This window comes from Sus scrofa, chromosome 14 (assembly GCF_000003025.6).
Source record: "Sus scrofa isolate TJ Tabasco breed Duroc chromosome 14, Sscrofa11.1, whole genome shotgun sequence".
Classification (NCBI taxonomy): Eukaryota; Metazoa; Chordata; class Mammalia; order Artiodactyla; family Suidae; genus Sus; species Sus scrofa.
In genome coordinates this window covers 115,316,840-115,339,656 of record NC_010456.5, presented here as the reverse complement: position 1 = coordinate 115,339,656, position 22,817 = coordinate 115,316,840, and the positions used below count along the sequence as shown (strand labels likewise).

General features: G+C 40.0%; 1 protein-coding gene across 1 annotated transcript in view; it reads right to left on the bottom strand.

Annotated features, from left to right (window-relative positions):
• Positions 1 to 22,817, bottom strand: part of CFAP58 (cilia and flagella associated protein 58) — a 118,467-nt gene that overhangs the window by 71,196 nt on the left and 24,454 nt on the right. The window contains exons 9-11 of the mRNA XM_005671442.3: positions 18,688 to 18,879; positions 1,691 to 1,852; positions 911 to 1,057 (exon numbers count right to left, since the gene is read on the bottom strand). Coding sequence (XP_005671499.1) covers positions 911 to 1,057; positions 1,691 to 1,852; positions 18,688 to 18,879 — 501 coding nt within the window. The remainder of the gene's footprint in view (positions 1 to 910; positions 1,058 to 1,690; positions 1,853 to 18,687; positions 18,880 to 22,817) is intronic.

Genomic DNA, 22,817 nt, shown 5'->3' with positions numbered 1-22,817 from the left:
GAATGTGTAAGGATTTGATACCATGTAGTTGTCTGGTATGTGTTTTGGGGAAAAGTATATTATCAGAGTAGCATAACTAAAAGGATATATTTTAGTAAAATGTGTGAAGACAAGGGTGATTCCCTGGGGGAGTGACTGCAAATTTTTTGTTTTGTTTTGTTTTTTGTCTTTTTAGGGCTTGCACCCAAGGCATATGGAGGTTCCCAGGTTAGGGGTCAAGTCAGAGTACAGCTGCCAAACTACATCACAGCCACAGCAACACCAGATCCTTAATCCACTGAGCAAGGCCAGGGATAGAACATACACCCTCATGGATACTAGTCAGATTTGTTTCTGCTGAACCACAACGGGAACTCCAACTGCAAGATTCTTAGACTCACAGAGTTAGGTGAACCGTGAACCAGGTTAAGAGCTAATCAAGTGAGGGCAAAGCTTGTCACCTGGTAGTTAGTGATGCTGCAGGCAGAAATAGCATGTGCACATGAAGCAAACAAGGATTAGGACAGAGGGACAAAGGTCCTACCAGAATAGCCTTATAGAAGCCCAGGGAGGAGTTTGGAGGGATGGGTATAGGCAAAGGGTTGGACTTGCAAGGTAAATGCAAAGAGATTATAGTGAGCCTGAAAGCTCCAGGGCTTCTTGTGCACTGCTAAACTGTAGGTTCTCTTGCACTGATACCATGACAGGCACCACAGGTAAACTAGATGCTCTGCATCTCCACTGGCCCCTTCCCTGTCTACCTGGAAGCACTCCCCTTAGGGAAGCCTGACCTGGAGGTGGTAGAGTCATTCCTCCAGGTGCCTTGGTTGTTCTCTCTGGCCCTTGTTGCCTCCAGTGAGCGCAGAGACTGCCCCCAAGTGGGTCAAATAGATTGATTACTGGTCCACTGCTTTTATTACATGGTCTGTACCTTCAGCGTTTCCTTCTCCTTTTCTATTCGCTGCTGTTCCAGATGCAGCTTCACAAGTGCTGACTCCTTGGCTGAGATTTCTTCTTTCAGCTGATCTACCTGATGGGTCATAATCTTTAATTTTCTCTTCATTTCCGTTATTTCATCCTAACAAAATGAAAGGAGAAATATCTGAAAGTGAGTTAAAGAGACATCACCATCCCTATGGGAAGTTCAACACATATTCAAGTGCTTTTAAGGGAGACTCACTCAAAACAATGGTCTCCTGACCAATTATGACTGGGCTGTTCTCGTACCCATCAACCTCAAAGTACTTTCTAGCATTAACTCTCCAAATATTCTGATGAGATAGATATAAAGTATGCATAATGGATATCACACACACACACACACACACACACACACTTTATTCCTCAATGTAGAAGAGAGAAACTGGAACCACAACAAACATTTTTAACTAAAAGATTACAAAGCAAAGCTCTGCAATTCGATGAGAGCTTGCTGCTCCCCTCTGAGTCACGTTAGCTATTAGCAGTTTTAGAAATTAGAAACGGGAGAATAGCAATTCCACATAATAATTAAAAGCAGGACCATGATCTTCATATCCAATCAAGTTGTGTCATTTCCATTTCAAACAATCTGACAGTTCCATATAAACTGATCTTCTCTTTCAGGTGAATTCCATATTTCCTTCTCAACCTACTCTAAATTCTGCCATTAGGATAATAGAAACCACTTTAAACCTAGGATGGGGAGGAATCAAAATGTCTTTACATTTACCTGAGCCTCAACCAGATTTTTGCTGTAAAGATTCCTGTCGGACCTCACAGCTTCGTACAGGTTCTGTTGCTGTTTTAATTTAGTCTCTGATTCAGCAATTTTTTTCCTGTAGTCAAAAATCTGCATTTCACGGACTTTTATGTCTTCCATGTTCATGAGGACCTAGAGGAGAAAGAAGTAAAGATAGTTAAATAGCCCGTCTGTGGTTATCAGTTCAGGACAAGCAGAGATTTTTTTTTTTATCTAGGGGTAGCTAGAAATGCCAGCAATCAGAAAATCTGACTGGGGCTATAATCCCTGCAGTACAACACAGAAATTCAGCCAAGCTGATTATGGGCAAACATATACTTTATCTGTGCCAGAGTTCTGCTCAAGCAAGAGGGCTTAGCACAAGAGGGAGAAGAAATACATTCTTTCAATTCTGAAAACCTCTCTTGACCACCCCACCCACTGAAAAAGGAAAGGAAAAAAAAAAAAGGCACAGGCTTAAACAGATCTTGGCACAAAGCACTAAGAAGGATAAGAGAGAACTTAGATGTTTGGCTGCGCTCACGGCTTTATAAAGTTAACCACGAGAAAGAAGAGTGGCCTTTGAACATTGATAGCAATCATAACGCTGTCCTGCCAATGTCAAACTCACTCCATCTGGGATAACCCAAAGGACTTCATAAAAAACGTGTTCTGTTGTGCACAAAACACTTCTAAGCAAGATGAGATGCAAGAATAACTTCCTCCTTTTTGCGAGCCTGAAAAACCAAGGCCCCAAAATTCCACTGAGAGCCAATACCTCTCAATGAGCTATCCATACAGTAGAAATTACACAATTATGACTCTCACCTGCAACATCCACAGAAATCAATTTTCTAAGGACAAACTTCTTCAAAAATTCCTTAAAAAAAAAATTTAGCAAGGAAGGCTGATTAAATCAATGGAGTTTATGGTCTAAACAAGAGCTAAAACATAAGCAGAAAATTCTTAAGGATATCTCACTGCATTTCAGTGGTGTTCTCTTAATTAATGGTTACAGCCGAAGGAAATAAACAGAGCAATAGGACAGAGAAGGAAAGAACAGGATGTACTTGAAGTAAGATGGCCAAGGCAGTTTCCTCTAAAGAAGAAGTATTTTACCTCGAACCTAAAGGTCAAAAAGGACTTTGCCCTTTGCCATGTTGATACTCATTGTGACTCAAGTGTGGGCTACTTGTGAGCATCATGTTCCTAAATCATTACACTAACAAATCCTTGAATTCCACTAGTGGAACTTGTTTCCCAGGAGATACACTCCAAGAAACCTTCTTTTAATGTTTTCCCATCAGAGATAATGACGGCTGGTGTTTAATATATTTTCCTTTAGATCTTTAAATGAACACCTTTCAAAGTTTTTTTAGACCTATATTCAGAGGAGGATAGGATTAAATTTCAGTAAATGTCTTTTTAGCATATATTATTCTGCGCTACACTTTTGGGTCTACTGATTCAATATACTTCGTACTAAATGTTTCCTTTTACAAATATTTTAGTTTTATTTATTTATACATAATCCCATGTGCCTAAATTCTAAATAAATGCATAAATGTGAAATACACATGTATTTTCTTTTCCTTATTTGCTTGGACCTTCCTTCTCCCTTCAACCCATATCACCCCCACACTGACACATGAAATAACCAGGTTAAAAATCTGGTAGGTGTTCTCCCACCTTTTCCTTTGAATTCCATATATTCTATATAGGTTTACTAGTGTCATCATCATCATAATAACTAATATGTCTCAGCTTCTTTCTAAATAGCAAGCATTATACATGTACTAACTCATTTAATCTTCACAAAAATCCTGTGACATGTGCATTTTTATCACCCTAATTTTACAAAGAATGAAACTGAAGTCAAAAGAAGTAACAGCATTCACAGCTATTCAACTAGTAAATATACAGATAGAGGGATTTGTTTATTTTCCTTTGTTTTGCTTTGACGGTTTGGTTTTTATTTCTTAGCAAAATAGGATCCTCTTACAGATGTTCATGCATCTTGCTTTTTAATCACTCAAAAATACGTGCTGGAAATCAGGTGGAATAGCTCTAATTCATTCTCCTTGAAGGAGGCGTGATAGCCTACAACGTGGGTGAATCACCATATACGCAACTCCTCCTCTCTGATGGGCAGGCACTTGGTTTCAACATTTTTGCCACTCTGAAACATGCTGCAATAAACACTTCATACATGTGTCCTTCTGCACTTGTGCTTTTATTTCTGTTGGGATGGATTCCCAGGAGTTGAATATCTGGCTCAAAAGATGTATATATTTTTAACTTTTATAGATATTGTTAGATTGCTTTCCAAAATGGCTGTAACACTTTACATTTCCATACCGCCTGCAATAGTTTTCTTTAATAGAAAACTATCCTTGCGGATTCAGGATAAACCCCCTCTTTGGTCATACTGGATGATTCTTTTAATGCACTGTTGAATTTGGTTTGCTTGGGATGCTGCATACACATTCATAAGTGACCTAAGTGTACAGCTTTCTTTTTGGTTCTATTTTAATATCAAGATTTCTGCTAGTTTTTTAAAATGAGCAGAGTATCCTTCTGTTCACTCATTCATCCACTCACCCACTTATTCATTCACTTGGTGAACATGCATTGAGGACCCATCTATGACAGGTACTGTAAAAGAAGAATAAGTTGTAAAGAAGAATAAGATGCATTCCCTAGCCTCAAGTTCACCTCTAGAAGGTGACTCCACATAAAACGGCTAATCAAGGAACAGACACAACCAATAATCTGAGACATGCACAGGGTGTTATGAGAGAAACACTGGGAGGTTAATAGGATGGTGGTACACATCTTATCTAAGCAGGTAATATTTGGGATTTACATAATTTGTGAGAGCTACCTCTTCCTTCTTGTTCTCCAGTCATCCCAACCAAGAACTCACTTACACCAAGCTGCCTCCCAGGTCTGGACTGTTTATTCATTATCACAGCAGAAGGCATGGGGTATGTCAGTATAGTAATGCCAATCAATAATACCCCAAAAAATACACTGTGCACAAGAAGCACTTTTCTAAATTTGCAAAAAAATAAAATAAAATAAAATTACATAGCCTGAGAATGATCTGATTCTTAAAAGTTTGAAGGAACTCAATTCTAAAATTCTTAGGCCCCAAATGACTGCTTTGGAGCTAATTCTCTCAACTTTTTTGATGGCTTCTATGATTATCCATCTTTCTATAGTTTCTGCTTCTCCTTGCATCGAGCCTTGATGTGTGTACATATTTTGGAGAAAATTATCTATTTCAACCAATTTTTTAAATGTATGCAACTAGAGTGGTTCAAAGTATTTTCACATAATTTTGTTGTTTTATTATTTTTAATTGCTATCACCCACTTTGTGTGGAAAGAAAACGGCCCAATGTAAGGATACGTACAGACTCAGTAATGAATGGCTTACATCATTGGTTGGGAGTCTAGAAGGAACAGAATTAGAAAATCTGTGACAAGGAAATCTGGAGAAGAGGCATGTGGATATATCTGAAATGAAAAGAAATTGTGTATTGTGTTCCTTCTTCTGTTAGGGAACCACTGACTGAAACCACCCATCTTGACCAGGCACAATAATAACTGCTTGCATCAGCTGTTTCACAACAGAAGACCCTGAGAAGGAACATGGTGCCGCTCAGAAAGCCAACAGGGAGTATTCGTGAGGGGCCAAAAAGAGGGAGGAGATGACCAACCTCCCAGAATCCTCAGCACTGGAATCCATCTTGGCAAAGAGGTACCTGTGCCACCAGGAAAGACCCTAAGTCAGGCCACACATGGGCCAAACAAGATGATTGGCCAGCGACAACCTGGAAACTAACCTCATTCCCACAAAATCTGAGGCTGCCAGCCTCATGGCAGAGCAGTTCTCCTGGCTTCCCTTACCCTACTGCTCTCCTCCCAGACACCCCTTCCCAATAGACTCTTTTGCATTGTCAGCACGTGTGTCTCCTCCAACAATTCATTTCCAAGTGTTAGTCAAAAGCCCATTCTCAGGCCCTGGAATGGGTTCCCCCTTCCTGCAACACTTCCATCATTTCTTTGACCTGTATCTTTAGAATCCTTAAAAATGGCTAGCAAATAGCCTTTTAAGGTACCCCCACTAGCAACCGAAATGAATAAGTTAGGAATAAATGTGAAACCTAAATAAGGTACCCATTACTGGATCTGTTACTTATTTGATTTTTTAAAGAAAGGCACAATCTTAGCCTAAAATTTAGCCTTTCTATGGACATGATCACCTTCTTTGGGGCCAGTGAAATGAATAGACTGAAAATACTTTGAACGGTATCATCAGCGTTCAGAATACCAAGCAGCACATCAGAGAAAAGAAAAAAATTGCTTGTTCAATCAATTCAAGAAATACTATTGCAAGAATAATCCTTTGCACAGGCAGAATAATGCTCCAGAGAAAGGATGCAGCCAAGGGTATTTGGTGGGGGGGGGGGGGCAGCCAGCTAGCAAGGTCCATCTTTCTGCAGAGTGCACAAAATTAAATGTGCTTCCGGATTCTTGAAGCTGGGAGTGATAGGAACCCATCATGATACCAAGAAGACCAAGAGTATTTCACTTAAATGACAATGACAACTTTAAAGGTATTGAAACAAAGGGAGAAGACAACTCACAAAGCAATTTAGTTCTAAATGTTGGAACTCAATTTCTTTTGATAGAAATCATTCAAACCAATGTCGTATAGAGGTTCAAAATCCTGAAAGTTCATAAAACGTGTAGAGTGTTAAGTAGAAGCAAAACCCTTCGTAAATAAAACGTCCCCAGTTGAAAAGCATATATTAGAGAACATAAAATGCCAACTACAGGTCTGAAGCTTAATTAATTGATTACACTTTAGATACCTCAAACCAACTCATGAGATAAATCACATCCAAATATCGAAAGTATTATTACAGCCAGAGGGTTGGAGATCCTAGCATGTGGAGGCCTGCTTCAGAGGAGCCAAGAAAATGCTTACAAGTGCACTATGAGGCTGCAGACTCAGTTTATAACCTACTACCTTTTCTTTTTCTGTTAAAACAACCTGCCAATAGAAATAAGAGTGAGATAAAAATCAATAACACATGCTGGAAATCTGCAGCCATAGTCAAAACATCATATAGACTAAGGCAGGATGAGAAAGTAGGTCATTGAATTTGGAATCCTTTAACTCGCATTTGATGAAATATCCTTACGATAAACTTTTCAAAAAGTTTTTTTTACTCTATCTCAAGGGTCTGAATGCTGACAATGCCTTTACCTCTTTAACAAAACTGGAACACTCTCTGAAAAAAAAAATGAAAATAAAAAATTCCACGTGTCCAGGCATGTGGAATTTTAAGTTTTCTCTATTTTTCCTGCTTTCTTATTTTATCCTCTATCTCGAATTTAGTGAGGAGATCTGTTTTTTGTTTTGTTTTGTTTTTTTGTCTTTTTGCCTTTTCTAGGGCCACTCTCCCAGCATATGGAGTTCCCAGGCTAGAGGTCTAATCGGAGCTGTAGCCACCAGCCTACACCAGAGCCACAGCAACTTGGGATCTGAGCCACATCTTCAACCTACACCACAGCTCACGGTAACGCCGGATCATTAACCCACCGAGCAAGGCCAGGGATCAAACCTGAAACCTCATGGTTCCTAGTCGGATTCGTTAACCACTGAGCCACGATGGGAACTCCAGAGGAGATCTGTTTTTAATAGCATATTACGTTATGGTATAAAATAAGGGATATAGTACCTGCCTCGGAGAGCTATTATGAGGATAAAAGTGAAAATATATATATTGGTGCCATCATATAAGTACCTAGTACATCATAATTTAATCATTCAAAAAATGTTAATAGATTGTCATGAGAGGTTACCATTATGTGATATTACATAACATTGGCACTTAACAAATCAATTTGATTTTTTGTGGATCAAACTATATCCTATAGGAAAACAGTGATCCATGGTACACTTCTTTTATTATAACACAAAAGGTTTATAATTTGTGTATGTCCCCTTGAAGCCTCTCTCCAGGGTTCCACTCTGTTAAAGATGATCTGTATAAGAAACTTCAAATGAATATTAAAAATACAGAAGCTTCATTTTATTATGACGTACCTATTCAGTGAACAATATTTCTTTGATCAACTTTTTCTATCCTGACTTATTTTAAGCCCTTGAAAACACATTCATATTCATTTCTTGGAAGCTCTGTCTAGAAGAGCTTTGCTTGACACTGTTACAGGTAAATAAGTAGAGTGCTAAGAAACTTCTAGGTAAGGCTTCATAGTGAAAAATGCTTTTTGGCAGATAAGACGTCTGGGAGGTAATAGCCAGATGTTTAATATTTAGAATGAAAAAGAAGGGGTCCTAAAATAAGCCAAGTGCACAATGTGCCAAATGTTCCCAAGATTTAATAATTAATGAGAAGTGACTTTACCTAGAATTTGCAAAAGTCTAGAAAAGAGTAAATGCAGCGAACCAAACTCGTAATGACATTCCCAGTGCTTCTCGATTTACCTGAATAATAAAGTTTCCCTGCAGCAGGGGAAAAACCACGAAGATTAAAAATAATGAAACACTATAGTAGATTGTCTTATGGTTCCATGAATGTTTGCTTCCTCTCCCTGTTCCCACCACCTCCTTGGGAGGTGCCCATGCTGGTGCCCGTGCTGGTGAAGGCGGGCCCAGATGTGTGACTTGCCATAGCCAATATGATGTCAGAGAACATTAGGTAGTAGAGAGCCATGAAATGTGCTCGTGTGGTTGGGTCTGTCCTTAATATTCCTTCCTTTCCCCATGAGAACACTGTTCATTCTGGAGAATGAGACACATGGAGAACAAAACTGGGCCCAGTTCACAGTCCCAAGCCACGCCCGGGCAGGCTCAGCCTAGGTCGACCGACCTCAGTCAACTGCAGTTGTGTGAGGAATAAGTGCTAATTTTGCCTACTGGTGAGTTTCAGTGGTTGTTTATTATGCAGCAATATTATAGTACCTGTTGACTGAGACAAAACACATAAGAAAAGGTCTGGGATTCTCAGCCACGCAATTCTGGCACTAAAAAGGGACCTTCTTTCTCATTTGCAAATGCCAAGTTAAATGAACAAAATGTCATGTAGGGCTTTCAGCATCTTAGATTTCACCTTTTTTTTTTTCCCTCTAAATTGAAAAAACCAGAAAGCAAATGTTGACACTGTTTTTGCAGCCCACAAGGAAAAAGAAACCAGGCCAGAAGTCACTCACAGCTAAAATTGCCAAGGATAATTCAGATAACATTGTCCTTCATGGCAACATATTTCAAATGGATTTAAACGAGGGCAGATCCACAGTGATAAAGAAATTGTTGAATAAGAATTTAATGTAGATACCTCAAAGTTAGTCTTTGACTAGTTGATTCAATGTCTAACTATGCTTTCCATTCATTCTTTCAAAAAATATTTGAGTACCTATTTCCTAAGTAACATGAAGCTCAAAACTGAAGAAGACTTGCCTTCAAGGAGCTTGTAAATAGTATGAGACAGGACACAGAAATGCAATGACAGTAATAGCATCAGATTTCTTCAACTGCCAGAGAGGGGAGCAAAATACAGAGGGTAATTAGAAAACACTTTTATAAAGCTCCTTGGAAAAATGTAGGCTTTTATTGGTCCCTGAAGGAAGGGCAAGTTTTTTTTTAATATTTTTTTCATCAAGACACTAAAGTAACACATATTCATTTCAGAAAATTTGACAACTACAAAAAGCACAAAAGGGGAAATTAAAACTATCTGTATCCCTACCACCCACAGATAACCAGCATTCATAGAGTGGTATATCTCCTTCCACTCTTCTCTCTGTTTAAAAAAAAAAAGAGCTCCCATCACGGTGCAGCAGAAACAAATCCAACTATGAACCATGAGGTTACAGGTTTAATCCCTGGCCTCCCTCAGTGGGTTAAGGATCCAGCGTTGCCCTGAGCTGTGATGTAGGTCGAAGACACGGCTCGGGTCCCTTGTTGCTGTGGCTATGGTGTAGGCCAGCAGCTGTAGCATCTGATTCAACCCCTAGCCTGGGAACCTCCGTATGCCACTGATGTGGCCCTAAAAAGCCAAAAAAAAAAAAAAAAAAAAAAAGGCAACCAGGCTTCTGCTTTTTCTTCTTGCCTGATTCTCAGGTAGTAATTTTTCTTCATCACTGTAGGTGAAACAATACACACACACACACACACACACACACACACACACACACACACAGCTTTCTCCCAGAGCAAGTTGCTATGAGGTTCTCCTATCATTGATTTTGCCTGAAACACAGTCAATCTGCATATGCAGTTTATTCTTCAACGCCAGAAAATATTTTCCATTACATCTTTGATTTGGGGCTCAGTTCCTCCATCAGGAGACCAACAATCTGTAGGTTGGTTTCTATACCCTGTCCTTATGTCTTCCCTTCTCTTTGATAATTTTTATCTTTTTTTCCCACCTGCAACCTAAGAGAACTACTCAAGTTTGCACTCCGCTAATTCCATTTTCCACATCAATTCTGTTCTTTATTTACTTCAATGTGATTTTAAATCTGCCATTGCTTGCTTTTTTTTTTTTTGGTCATACCCATGGCATGCAGAATTTCCCAGGGCCAGGATCAAACCCATGCCACAGCAGTGACCCAGGCCGCTGCAGTGACAACACCAGATCCTTAACTTGCTAGGCCGCCAAAGAACTTTAATTGTTCCTTATTTTATCCATCACTTCCTTCATGGTTTATCTTAGAAGTAATATCATCTTGGACATTATATCCCAGATGATACTGTCTAACTCTCTCCTACTGGGGTCACTCTATTTCTGAACACAACAACAGAAAGCCTAGCATCTTCATTCTGTGCTAGGAAGGCCAACATCCCACCTATCATCTCCAAGAATTCTTAGAGGAATTATATTTCTCCTATCTATTGTGGCTTCAGTTTCCTGTTTCCATAGAATTATGGACTCTGGATTAGGACCTGTCTCTTGAACATACTACCACTTTTTCTAGAATGTGTTACCTCACACACCTCACCACCCCATGCCCACCCCTACAAAGTTGCAATCCCACCACAGGGTTGATGTAGCAGACTGTCACCAAAGGTTTCAGGTATAGAGCACAGTGAAGAACTTAAAATAATCTAATAGATGTTCCTATTCTATGCAATTCCTCCATCATTGCTGCCCTGGGAACTGGTCATCTCTTCTGGAAGAACCCAGCCCATGACCTTGGGGTTGATGTTCTCCGCTCTCCTCTCTCATCCCCTCCTATCTCCCCCCCATTTCCTGCTCACCACCACCCCTCTCGATCCCAGCTGCCATCACTTTTCTTACCTTCACTCTGGTTCATTGGGACTCACTTTTCAAATCTATGCAAATATTAAAGCATTATGCTATAAAGACAATTCATATCACTAGAGGAAACCTGGCACTGATTTTTGTACCTTTATAACCTCTGAAGGAAACCAAACCTTTTCTCTGCATTTTCTTCTATTAAGTTGAACCTTAAGAAATCACTAAGAGTCAACTGTTCTTTACTTACAAAAATGGCAGCTTCAGAGCATCCAACCTAAATATCTTGCTCTAGAGGGATTTTCAATCAGGCTCTTACCCTGGGGCTTTTAAGGGTCCATTCTCTTTCTTCGGTTCTAAGATGTATTTTTTTCCCTAGGCCCCATTCAGCTGCTTCTCCCCGACTCATCCGTGAACAAGGCAGGATTTACAGCAACTTAGGCACAGCACTACTAAGCTGAGTCCAACTCTTAGTCCCCAGGGTGGTGTTGGAATCCCCTTTCAGATCTATAGCTGGAAACAGTGATGTGCAGAGCCCTGTTCACTTTCCAATCTCTCTTTCTTAATTTAAAGATAGTGCAAGATTCCCAGGCCCAAAGGCCTAGCCCCTGTCACTCAGAGCCATTGTAGCCTATGGAAAACTGCAATTCCTAGTCTGCTCCATTCTCACAGAGATTCTCTCTGCCCTGTCACATCCCTAAACCACCATCCTCAGAATGCACTGAGCCAAGACCAGTTCCCCCATGGCCCACCCAACTTGGCTGGGTTTGCCATATTTGCCCATCTAGCTAGGCAGAGCAAATAGCTGACTGGCAGGAAGGTGGGCTGACACCTGGTCAGCCCATAGCGTGCAGACCTGGAGTCAGGGAAGAGAGTCCAGGGAAGAGAATCCTGACATATTTTTCTAGCTCTCCTCGGGTCATCTCTTTTTTTTTTTGTTTTGTTTTGTTTTTGTTTTTGTTTTGTTTTTTTGGTTTTTGGTTTTTGGTTTTTGGTTTTTTTTTTTTTGCTTTTAAGCACCGCATTCAAGGCACATGGAGATTCCCAGGCTAGGAGTTGAATCAGAGCTGTAGCTGCTGGCCACAGCCACAGCAATGCAGGATCCAAGCCACATCTGCAACCTACACCACAGCTCACAGCAATGCTGGATCCTTAACCCACTGAGCAAGGCCAGGGATTGAAACTGCATCCTCATGGATTCTAGTCAGATGCCTTAACCACTGAGCCACAACGGGAACTCTGGGTCTTCTCTTTTACGAAGCAAATTCAAGGGATTGTGAGTTGAAGTCCAGGTAGATTTTCCTCAATTCATCTCTGTTGGCTTTAAAATTATCATCCAATCTCTTTTTTTCTATTTTAGCATGACGCTTTATGTCCGACTGAGCATTTGATGCTGTTAAAAGTTTTCATCTAGGGAGTTCCTCTCATGGCTCACCAGTAACAAATCCGACAAGCATCCAGAGGATGAGGGCTCCATCCCTTGGCTTTGCTCAATGGGTTAGGATCCAGTGTTGCCACAAGCTGTGGTATAGGTCACAGACACAGTTCGGATCTGGCATTGCTGCGCTGTGGTGTAGGCTGGCAGCTGTAGCTCCAATTAGACCCCTACAGCCTGGGAACTTCCATATGCTACAGATGCAGCCCTAAAGAGAAAAAAAAAAAAAGTTTTCATCTATGTCTGTACTTTATGACATGTAAAAAAAAAAAAAGTTGAAAATAGCTACATTCAAATGCCACTTTGAACAAAAATTCTGGGCTGTGTATCAACAAATTTATGTATTTACTTGCTTATATATGAAACATTCCATAGCACTTACCATGTGCCAGAGATGGTTTGAAATACTTTGCAGATATCACCTCTTTTAATTCTCACAACCACCCTGTGAGGTATGCCCCCAATCCTTTCCCTCTGCACACAGATGAAACTTAGGTCAAGCCATGTAAATAACTTTGCATTCTGTTTTTATCAGATTCATACCATGACAATATTCCCCATTTCAAAAATGTTTTTCAAGCACATGATTTTAACGGTACCTAGCAAATTTGCACAATTTATTTTGAAGAATTTTCTTATATAAAATCTTTGCATTCTTATTTTTTCACATACTCAGTTTTTACAAAAGAAATTGTTAGGTCAAAAGGATAAATTTGGAATGACTCACTCTAGAAGTAAATGAAAATATCAGTTTCATGACACCTTCCCAGCCCCTGGTATTATTCCTCAACTCCCTAGAAACAGAATGCATGAACGGGAACTTTCAATTTGTGGGCACGAGGGTGTGTGTGTGTGTGTGTGTGTGTGTGTGTGTGTGTGTGTGTGTGTGTGTGAGAGAGAGAGAGAGAGAGAGAGAGAGAGAGTAAAGAAAGAAGTACAGGAAGGTGTCAAAAAGACATACATATTTTTAGTAAGAAGTCCAGAGGTGACACGAGTTGCTGTAACAACTGATATATGCTGTCAGGAATTAAATAAGAGAAAAATTGTAGTTGATAAATAATATTTTAAGAACTTGTTTCTCAGGATTGCTTTGGCAATTCTGGGTCTTTTGCGGTTCCATATAAATTTGTGGATTGTTTGTTCTAGTTCTATAAAAAATATCATGGGTGATTTGATAGGGATTGCATTGAATCTGTAGATTGCTTTGGGTAGTATGGCCATTTTTACAATACTAATTTTTCCAATCCAGGAACATGGAATATCTTTCCATTTCTTTACGTCTTCTTTAATTTACTTGATTAATGTTCTTTAGTTCTTGGCATATAAATCCTTTACATCCTTGGTCAGTTGTATTCTCAGGTATTTGATTTTTGGGGGTGCAGTTTTAAAAGGTATTGTATTTTTGTATTCCTTTTCTAATATTTCATTGTTAGTATACAGAAATGTGACTGATTTCTGAATGTTAATCTTATATCCTGCTACTTTGCTGAATTTGTTAATCAGTTCAAGCAGTTTTTGGGTTGAGTCTGTAGGGTTTTCTATATATAGTATCATGTCATCTGCATACAGTGATACTTTTATCTCTTCTCTTCCTATTTGGATGCCTTTTATTTCTTTTGTTTGTCTGATTGCTTTGGCTAGGACTTCTAAAACTATGTTGAATAGCAGTGGTGAAAGTGGGCATCCCTGTCTTGTTCCAGATTTTAGTGCGAAGGCTTTTAATTTTCTCCATTGAGTATTACATTTGCTGTGGGTTTGTTATAAACGGCTTTGATTATGTTCCCTCTACACCCACTTTGGTGAGAATTTTTATCATAAATGGATGTTGGACTTTGTCAAATGCTTTTTCTGCGTCTATTGAGATGATCATATGGTTTTTTACTTTTCTTTTGTTAATGTGGTGTATGATGTTGATTGATTAGCATATGTTGAACCATCCTTGTGAACCTGGGATGAATGCCACCTGCTCATGGTGTACGATCTTTTTGATATGTTGTTGGATTCAGTTGGCTAGAATTTTGTTGAGAATTTTTGCATCTCAAAAATTGCAATTTTTTCATCAAAAATATTGGCCAATGGTTTTCTTTTTTGGTAGTATGTTTGTCTGGTTTTGGAATTAGGGTGATGATGGCATCATAGAATGTCTTTGGGAGTGTTCCTTCTTCCTCAACCTTTTGAAAAGGTTTAAGGAGGATGGGCACCAGATCCTCTTTGTATGTTTGGTAGAATTCGCCTGTGAAGCCATCTGGTCCTGGGCTTTTATTTGTAGGAGTGTTTTTATGACATCTTCAATTTCATTTTTAATGATCAATCTGTTCAGTTGGTCTATTTCTTCTTGATTCAGTTTTGGCAGGATGTAAGATTCCAGAAAGTTGTCCATTTCTTCCAGATTGTCCAATTTGTTGGCATATAATTGTTTATAGTATTCTCTTATGGTTTTTTGTATTTCTGCAGTATCTGTCGTGATTTCTCCTTTTTCATTTCTAATTTTGTTTATTTGGGTTTTTTTCTCTCCTCTTCTTGGTGACTCTAGCCAGAGGTTTGTCAATTTGTTTACCTTTTCAAAGAACCAGCTCTTGGTTTTATTAATTTTCTCTATTGTTTTTTGAATCTCTATTTTATTGATTTCCTCTTTGATCTTTATGATTTCCTTCCTTCTGCTGACTTTAGATTTTATTTGTTCTTTTTCTAATTCATCTAGGTGGTGGGTTAGGTTGTCAATTTGAGATTTTTCTTCTTTTTTGAGGAAGACCTGTATTGCTATGAATTTCCCTCTGAGCACTGCTTTTGTGGCATCCCATGGATTTTGAAAGGTTGTGCCTGCATTCTCATTTGTCTCAAGGTATTTTTTAATTTTCTTCTTGATTTCCTCATTGACCATTGGTTTTTTAGTAGCATGTTGTTTATTCTCCATGTAGTAGGTTTTTTCTCATTTCTTTCCCTGTGGTTGATTTCTAGTTTCATATCATTATGGTCAGAGAAGGTACTTGAAATAATTTCTATACTCCTAAATTTGTTGAGGCTAGCTTTGTGCCACAATATGTGATCAATTCTTGAAAATGAGAAACAAAAACTAAGCAGGAGGGATAACTCTTCTAGACTTCAAGCAATATTACAAAGCCACAGTCATCAAAACAGTGTGGTACTGGTATCAAAACAGATAGACAGACCAATGGAACAGAATAGAGAACCCAGAAAAAAAACATGACATCTATGGTCAATTAATCTTTGACAAAAGAGGCAAGAACATAAATGGAAAAAAGAAAGTCTATTCAGCAAGCATTGCTGGGAAACCTGGACAGCTGCATGCAAAGCAATGAAACTAGAACACATCCTCACACCATGCACAAAAATAAACTCAAAATGGATGAAAGACTTAAATATAAGACAGGACACCATCAAACTCCTGGAAGAGAACATAGGTGAAACATTCCCTGACATCAACCTTATGAATATTTTCTCAGGTCAGTCTCCCAAAGCAACAGAAATAAAAACAAAAATAAACCAATGGGACCTAATCAAACGGACAAGATTTTGCACAGCAAAGGAAACCAAAAAGACAACTTATAGAATGGGAGAAAATCATTTCAAATGATGCAACAGACAAGGGCTTAATCTCTAGAATATACAAGCAACTTATAGAACTCAACAGCAAAAAAGCCAACAACCCAATGGAAAAATGGGCAAAAGACCTGCATAGACATTTCTCTAAGGAAGATATACAGATGGCCAACAAACACATGAAAAAATGCTCAACATCCCTGATTATTAGAGAAATGCAAATCAAAACTACCATGAGATACCACCTCACATTAATAAGTCCACAAATAACAAATGCTGGAGAAGGTGTGGAGAAAAGGGTACCCTCCTGCACTGTTGGTGGGAATGTAAGCTGGTACAGCCACTGTGGAGAACAGTTTGGAGCTACCTGAGAAATCTATACATAGAACTTCCATATGACCCCACAATCCCACTCTTGGGCATATTTCCAGACAAAACTTTCCTTAAAAAAGATACATGCACCCACATGTTCATTGCAGCTCTGTTCACAATAGCCAAGACATGGAAAAAACCTAAATGTCTATCGACAGATGATTGCATTAGGAAGATGTGGTATATATACACAATGGAATACTACTCAGCCATAAAAAAAAGAATGACATGATGCCATTTGCAGCAACATGGATGGAACTAGAGACTCTCATACTGAGTGAAATGAGTCAGAAAGAGAAAGACAAATACCAAATGATATCACTTATAACTGGAATCTAATATATAGCACAAATGAACCTTTCCACAGAAAAGAAAATCATGGACTTGGGCAACAGATTTATGGCTGCCTGGTGGGAAGGGGAGGGAGCAGCAGAGATCGGGAGCTTGGAGTTAATGGATGCAAACTATTGCTTTTGGAATGGAGTTACAAGGAGATGCTGCTGTGTAGCACTGAGAACTATATCTAGATACTTACCTCACAACACAACAATGGAAGGAAAAATTATGTATACATGTATGTGTAACTTGGTCCCCATGCTGTACAGTGGAAAATAATTAATTAATCAACTTAAAACAAAAAAGAACTCGCAGTTAAATTATTTAGGTTAGACATAATGCAACCTTGTGCAGTTAAATATCAGAAAAACAATTACCAGCAAAACTTGGTACCAGTATCTTTCCTTTACAAGGAAAGAGAAATATGCAATCCTTCATCAAATCAGTGGCAGCACTCTTTTTATCATTCACCATCTATTTGTTCAACAAACAGTTTTTCAGGGCCTACTATATACCAGCATGCTGGAAATTATGAAAAAAATTTCTCTGGAAATGCTTCCAAGAGCTCACTATAAAGTAGGGAAAACAAAGGTACAAATGAATAATTACAGTAGAAGATGATAAGTGCCATTCCAGAAATATCAACAAACCCATGAAGTAGGAAGGGACTAGCTCTGCCTAGGAAGTCAAAACAGGTGTGACCCCAGAGATAAGCATTTGAGGTGGGTATTGAAGTATGAATAGGAGTTTTCCATACAGAGAAGGTAAAGAAGGACTTTCCAGGGAGAACAAAGAGCTCAGACTCTGTCCCTTGAGTCAGAATGTACCAGCTGCTCTGTCTTGCATGGCTACAGGTAAATACCAAAATACTGATGCACTCTATCCACAGGATGGACAGGCAGGAACTGGGGACTAGCATCCATGAGTTAGTCCCCTCCAGCCCTTCACAGTCTCATTCTCCCTCACTCTCATATGCTGTAGATATGTTCATCTCCACAGGTGCTATGATACTAAAAATGTTAGGAAGCACTGGCCCAGGTTGCTGACAGACAACAGATGTTTGTAAGGCTGGGAGTAATAATAAGACCACCCTGGAATTTTTAACAATGCTGGTAGTGTGATGGCAGAAAGGAGTGGAGAGAGATTGATTCTCAGGAAGGAGAAGTAGGAGGATGCAACAGATTTTATGCTCAGATATATTTGCTGTCTCACCAGGTAGGGTCCCTCCCTTAACAGGATCACACTTCTGCCCAGAAATGTGCGGCTTGGTCATGTGACTTGCTTTGGCTAGTGGAATATAAATGGACAGACCCCGTGCCCTTCCCTTGCCAGCTAAGCTCTGAGAGCATCGCAAAGGGGATATTACATTGTTTCCCCACTGTAAGAGGCCAGCACTTCCCAACAGAGTCAGTCTGGAGTGAAGAGGATATGAAGCAGGCTGTGGCTGCCCTCAAAGGCCACCAATGTGAACAAAAAATAGATCTCTGTTGTATAAACCTCTAAGACTTGAAGGTTATTTGTTAGGACTTAATCTGACTGATACAGAGACTAACAGACTAGCCAAGCCAGAGCGTATGAATGCCTGAACTGACAGCTAGTCTTCTCAGACTCAGTAATCAACAGAGCTTCTTAAATGACTAAGTCAGAAGAGAAATATGCTGTATTACAATGGCTCCCAATCCTTGGTATGAGGATCATCGGGGGTCTTTTACAAGGAAGACATGTCAGGCCAGGGCTCGACTGAGCATATGCATTTTTGCTCCTCCAAATTCATATTCTGCAAATACTTGCTCAGCATTTATTTACTCTAAACGGGAAGAAGCTGATTTCCGGGCAAAGCTTGTTTCCCACTATCGTAAATCTGCATGTGAATCACAAGCTGAAATTGGAATAACTCATCTTTGCAACAATGTGTAATGATCAGAAATGTAACAATCAGAAAAAAAGGTGCTGATGCTCGACCCACACCATAGAGGAGTGGCTTACCTTTTGAGTAAGGTCACTGGCTTCATTGATGTACCGATCTCGCTCCTTTTCCAGTTGAAAGATGATCTTTCTTTGCTTCTGAGCCTCCTCTCTATAGTTCTGGATTTCTTCTTCCAAGTTCCTCTTGGCTTGTTCATGGAGTTTTACCAGGTCTATCTGTTTCTGGGTCGCGTTGACCGCCTTAAGCATATTCTAAAAACAAAAGCAACAGAGCAGCCCTATTACTCAAAATGTTTGGGAATTTTTATTAAATTTACTCCCTGCCTTAATCCTAAAATAATTAGGTGCATTATTTGGAAGATGAATAAAAATAATCATATTTTCCACAGCTTATTAAGAGCTTTTTATGTCAGTTGGCACAGCGCACTATAAACGGACATACAAATGCACTAAGAGACAACATCCCTGGTGGTTCAGTGGGCTAAGGATCCGACATCGTCACTGTTGTGGCGCAGGTTCGATCCTTGGCCCCAGAACTTCGCATGTTGCAGGTGCATCCAAAAAAAAAGGAGTGGGCACTATATTGTTCCCATATTAGGAGTAGGAAACAGAGAATGAGAAGTTAAGCTACTTGCCTACAAGTTCATTCAATAAGGCAGTGACAGGGCTGTGATTTGAATTCAGGGCTGGCTGATGCCAAAGTCACCTTCCATCCCAGCTCTAGCCTTCTTCTTATAAAAGTAGAACATCTGAACCTAATCATATAACACAGGATTTGACTACAAAATAAAGTAAAACCAGCTTATTAAAAATACAGATACCAGAGTTCCTGTTGTGGTGCAGTGGTAATGAACCCAACTAATAACCATGAGGACACCGGTTCGATCCCTGGCCTCACTCAGTGGGTCAAGGATCCAGCATTGCCATGAGCTGTGCTGTAGGTCACAGATACAGATCAGATCTGGCATTGCTGTGGCTGTGGCATAGGTCAGCAGCTGTAGCTCCAATTCAACCCCTAGCCTGGAAACTTCCATGTGCCATATGTATGGCCCTAAAAAAAAATACCTAAAATTAACATATGATCCAACAAAACCACTCCTGGTATCTACTCAAAAGAATTGAAAATAAGTGTTCAAATGAAAAGCTTGTACATAAACGTTCATAGTAGTAGCACTATTCACACAAGCCAAAAGGTAACAATAACCCAAATGTCCATCAGCTGATGAATGAATAAATAAAATGTTCTATATCTACATAGTGGAATGTTAATCTGCCATAAAAAGGGATGAAATATCCAGAATGGTCAAATCCACAGAAACATAAGCAGATCAGTATTTGCCAAGGGTGGAGGAGGGGAAGTGGGAAGTGACTGCCTAACAGGTACACAGGTTCCTTTGCAGGCCATGAAAATATTCTGAAACTAAATAGTCATGATGTTTGCACAGCATTGTGAATGTATTAATGTCACTAATGCTAAGTTTTCTTTTATGTGTATTTTACCACATTCAAAAAGAATTAATCCAGTTTTTTCAAAAACACAGATGCCCATGTCCCAATTCCAGCGATTCTGATTCAGTGGCCCTGAGATAGAACCCAGGTTCCAACATTTTTTTTTTAAAGCTGCCCTGGTGATCTCTGATGCTGCAATGGAAATGCCTTGGGTTGGCTGCCCAAGAAGCCAGGGCAGTCATGCTCACGCTGGAGAGCCTGCTTCTCCAGCCACAGCTGGATGGACCCAGGGACTTTTGTAACTCTGTAGAAGATGTCAACTCGGGAGCTGTTGGTGGTAGCTTTTTTTCTGCCATATGGTCTGGGAAACAGAGGCAATCCTCACTGCAAGAAAGAAATGAAGCAACACCTCCGCTGGAAGCAGTGTGGTGGAGGGAGAGAGGGCTTTCTGTGTATCCCAAGAATGTTAGGCCAGGTTCCTATTGTTTCTAGGGCCCAGCCGTATCCTTGGGTTCTGTAAGGCACCTGATAATCCCTTCTCAAATCTCTAACCAATACGGACATGCAGTCAGGTCTGAAAACCACTGGAATATAAATAGGTTAAAAAAAAAAAATGGGACATTTATGGAGCTCCCGTTGTGGCACAGCAGAAATGAATCTGACTAGGAACCATGAGGTTGCAATCCCTGGCCTCGCTCAGTGGGTTAAGGATCCAGTGTTGCTGTGAGCTGTGATGTGGGTCATAGACACAGCTTGGATCCTGGGCTGCAGTGGCTGCAGTGTAGGCCGGCAGCTATAGCTCCGATCAGACCCCAGCCTGGGAAACTCCATGTGCCGCCAGTGCGGCCCTAAAAAGCAAAAAAAGAAAAAAAAAGAAAAACAATGGGACATTTAAATCTTGATCAGGTGACGATGTAGGAAATGGAAAAGGTCAACTTTACTTTCAAGTATTGAATTAAACGTTTGCTCTGTGAAAGATAAAGCCACTTCAACATGACACTGAAAGAACCAAAATACATTAATATTGCTGCCTATCAAAAACACATCACTTATTCATGAATGAAGGTGGCATTTCAAGTCAGTGGGGAAAGAACGTATTATCAGTAAAGGTTGATTGCACACCTTCAGAGGAGCAGGCACTAGGCCAGGCACTGAGGATGCAATGGCCAGGAAAAAAGTAAAAGTATACCCTGCCCTAAAGAAGAAGTTTAAATAGTCAAATCAAACAAATAAGTATAAACTTAATATGCTAGTTGTCTTATTATGGCAGGATATCTATAGGTTGTTTACTAGAATATATAAATATAAATGGAATAAATGTTATATGAGTTTAAAAAAATAAATTTAAAAATCTAAATCCGGAGTTCCTGTCGTGGCGCAATGGTTAACGAATCCGACTAGGAACCATGAGGTTGCGGGTTCGATCCCTGCCCTGGCTCAGTGGGTTTAGGATCCGGCGTTGCCGTGAGCTGTGGTGTAGGTTGCAGACTCGGCTCAGATCCAGCGTTGCTGTGGCTCTGGCGTAGGCCGGTGGCTACAGCTCCGATTCGACCCCTAGCCTGGGAACCTCCATATGCCGCAGGAGCAGCCCAAGAAATAGCTAAAAAAAAAAAAAAAAAAAAAAAAAAACAAAACTAAATCCAATAAAATTATTTACAGATAAAAATCTATAGAATAAAGGAAAATTTTCCAGGATTATGAAAAATTTTTTAAAAAAACTTTCTTTTTTTTTTTTTTTTTTTGTCTTTTTGCTATTTTTTTGGGCCACTTTCGTGGCATATGGAGGTTCCCAGGCTAGGGGTCGAATCGGAGCTGTAGCCGCTGGCCTACGCCAGAGCCACAGCAACTTGGGATCCGAGCCGAGTCTGCAACCTACACCACAGCTCACGGCAACGCCGGATCGTTAACCCACTGAGCAGGGGCAGGGATCGAACCCGCAACCTCATGGTTCCTAGTCGGATTCGTTAACCGCTGCGCCACGACGGGAACTCCTAAAAATACTTTCTTAAGGAGTGCTCAGCATGTAAAGATATCTAATCTTCTACTATTTCCTGAAATTCCCTAAATAGTCCACTTTAAACTACAGGGTAATCTACGTTGTTAACATTTATTCCATCCTGGGAAACCTAAAGAAATAATAACAATTCAGAATGAGCAAATATAGGCTGTATGAAGCTGGAGATGAAGCTGTCTTGGCCAAAAGCCACGAGGCTGTCTGCTGTGGAAACAACCTCCCCACTCCACACCTGGCCCATCGTTTTTTCCTCCCTAAAGGAAATTCTTGAGCAGGAACGTTTACCCTAATTCCTTGCAAGCGGTTAATCTCCTACGAGTGACTTAAAGTGGAAGGAATCCTCTGGAAGGGTCAAGGAGAGGAGCAGGGGATGAGGGTCTGCCTTGAGCAGGGATTTCCAGGCCTCAAGCTCCCCCAGTCCCTGCCCAGCTTTGGACCTTATGGAACTCAAAGACTAGGAGAAATAATGGCTGAAAGCAGAAACCAAAACCTACAACCCTCCTGAAAAGACGGAGGATGGGTTAGAGGTGCTTCATATAGCCAACCAGCCATCCTCTACCTACCTGAAAGCTAACATCTTATGGGCACTCACTTGTACTTTCTGGATTAGCCAAAACTGCAGATTATAGATATTATAATCAGAGATTTTGAGTAACTGCTTCGGATGCCAAATAACACACCAGCAATAAAAACAGAAACCACAAGACACTCTGAAATCCCCTGTTAG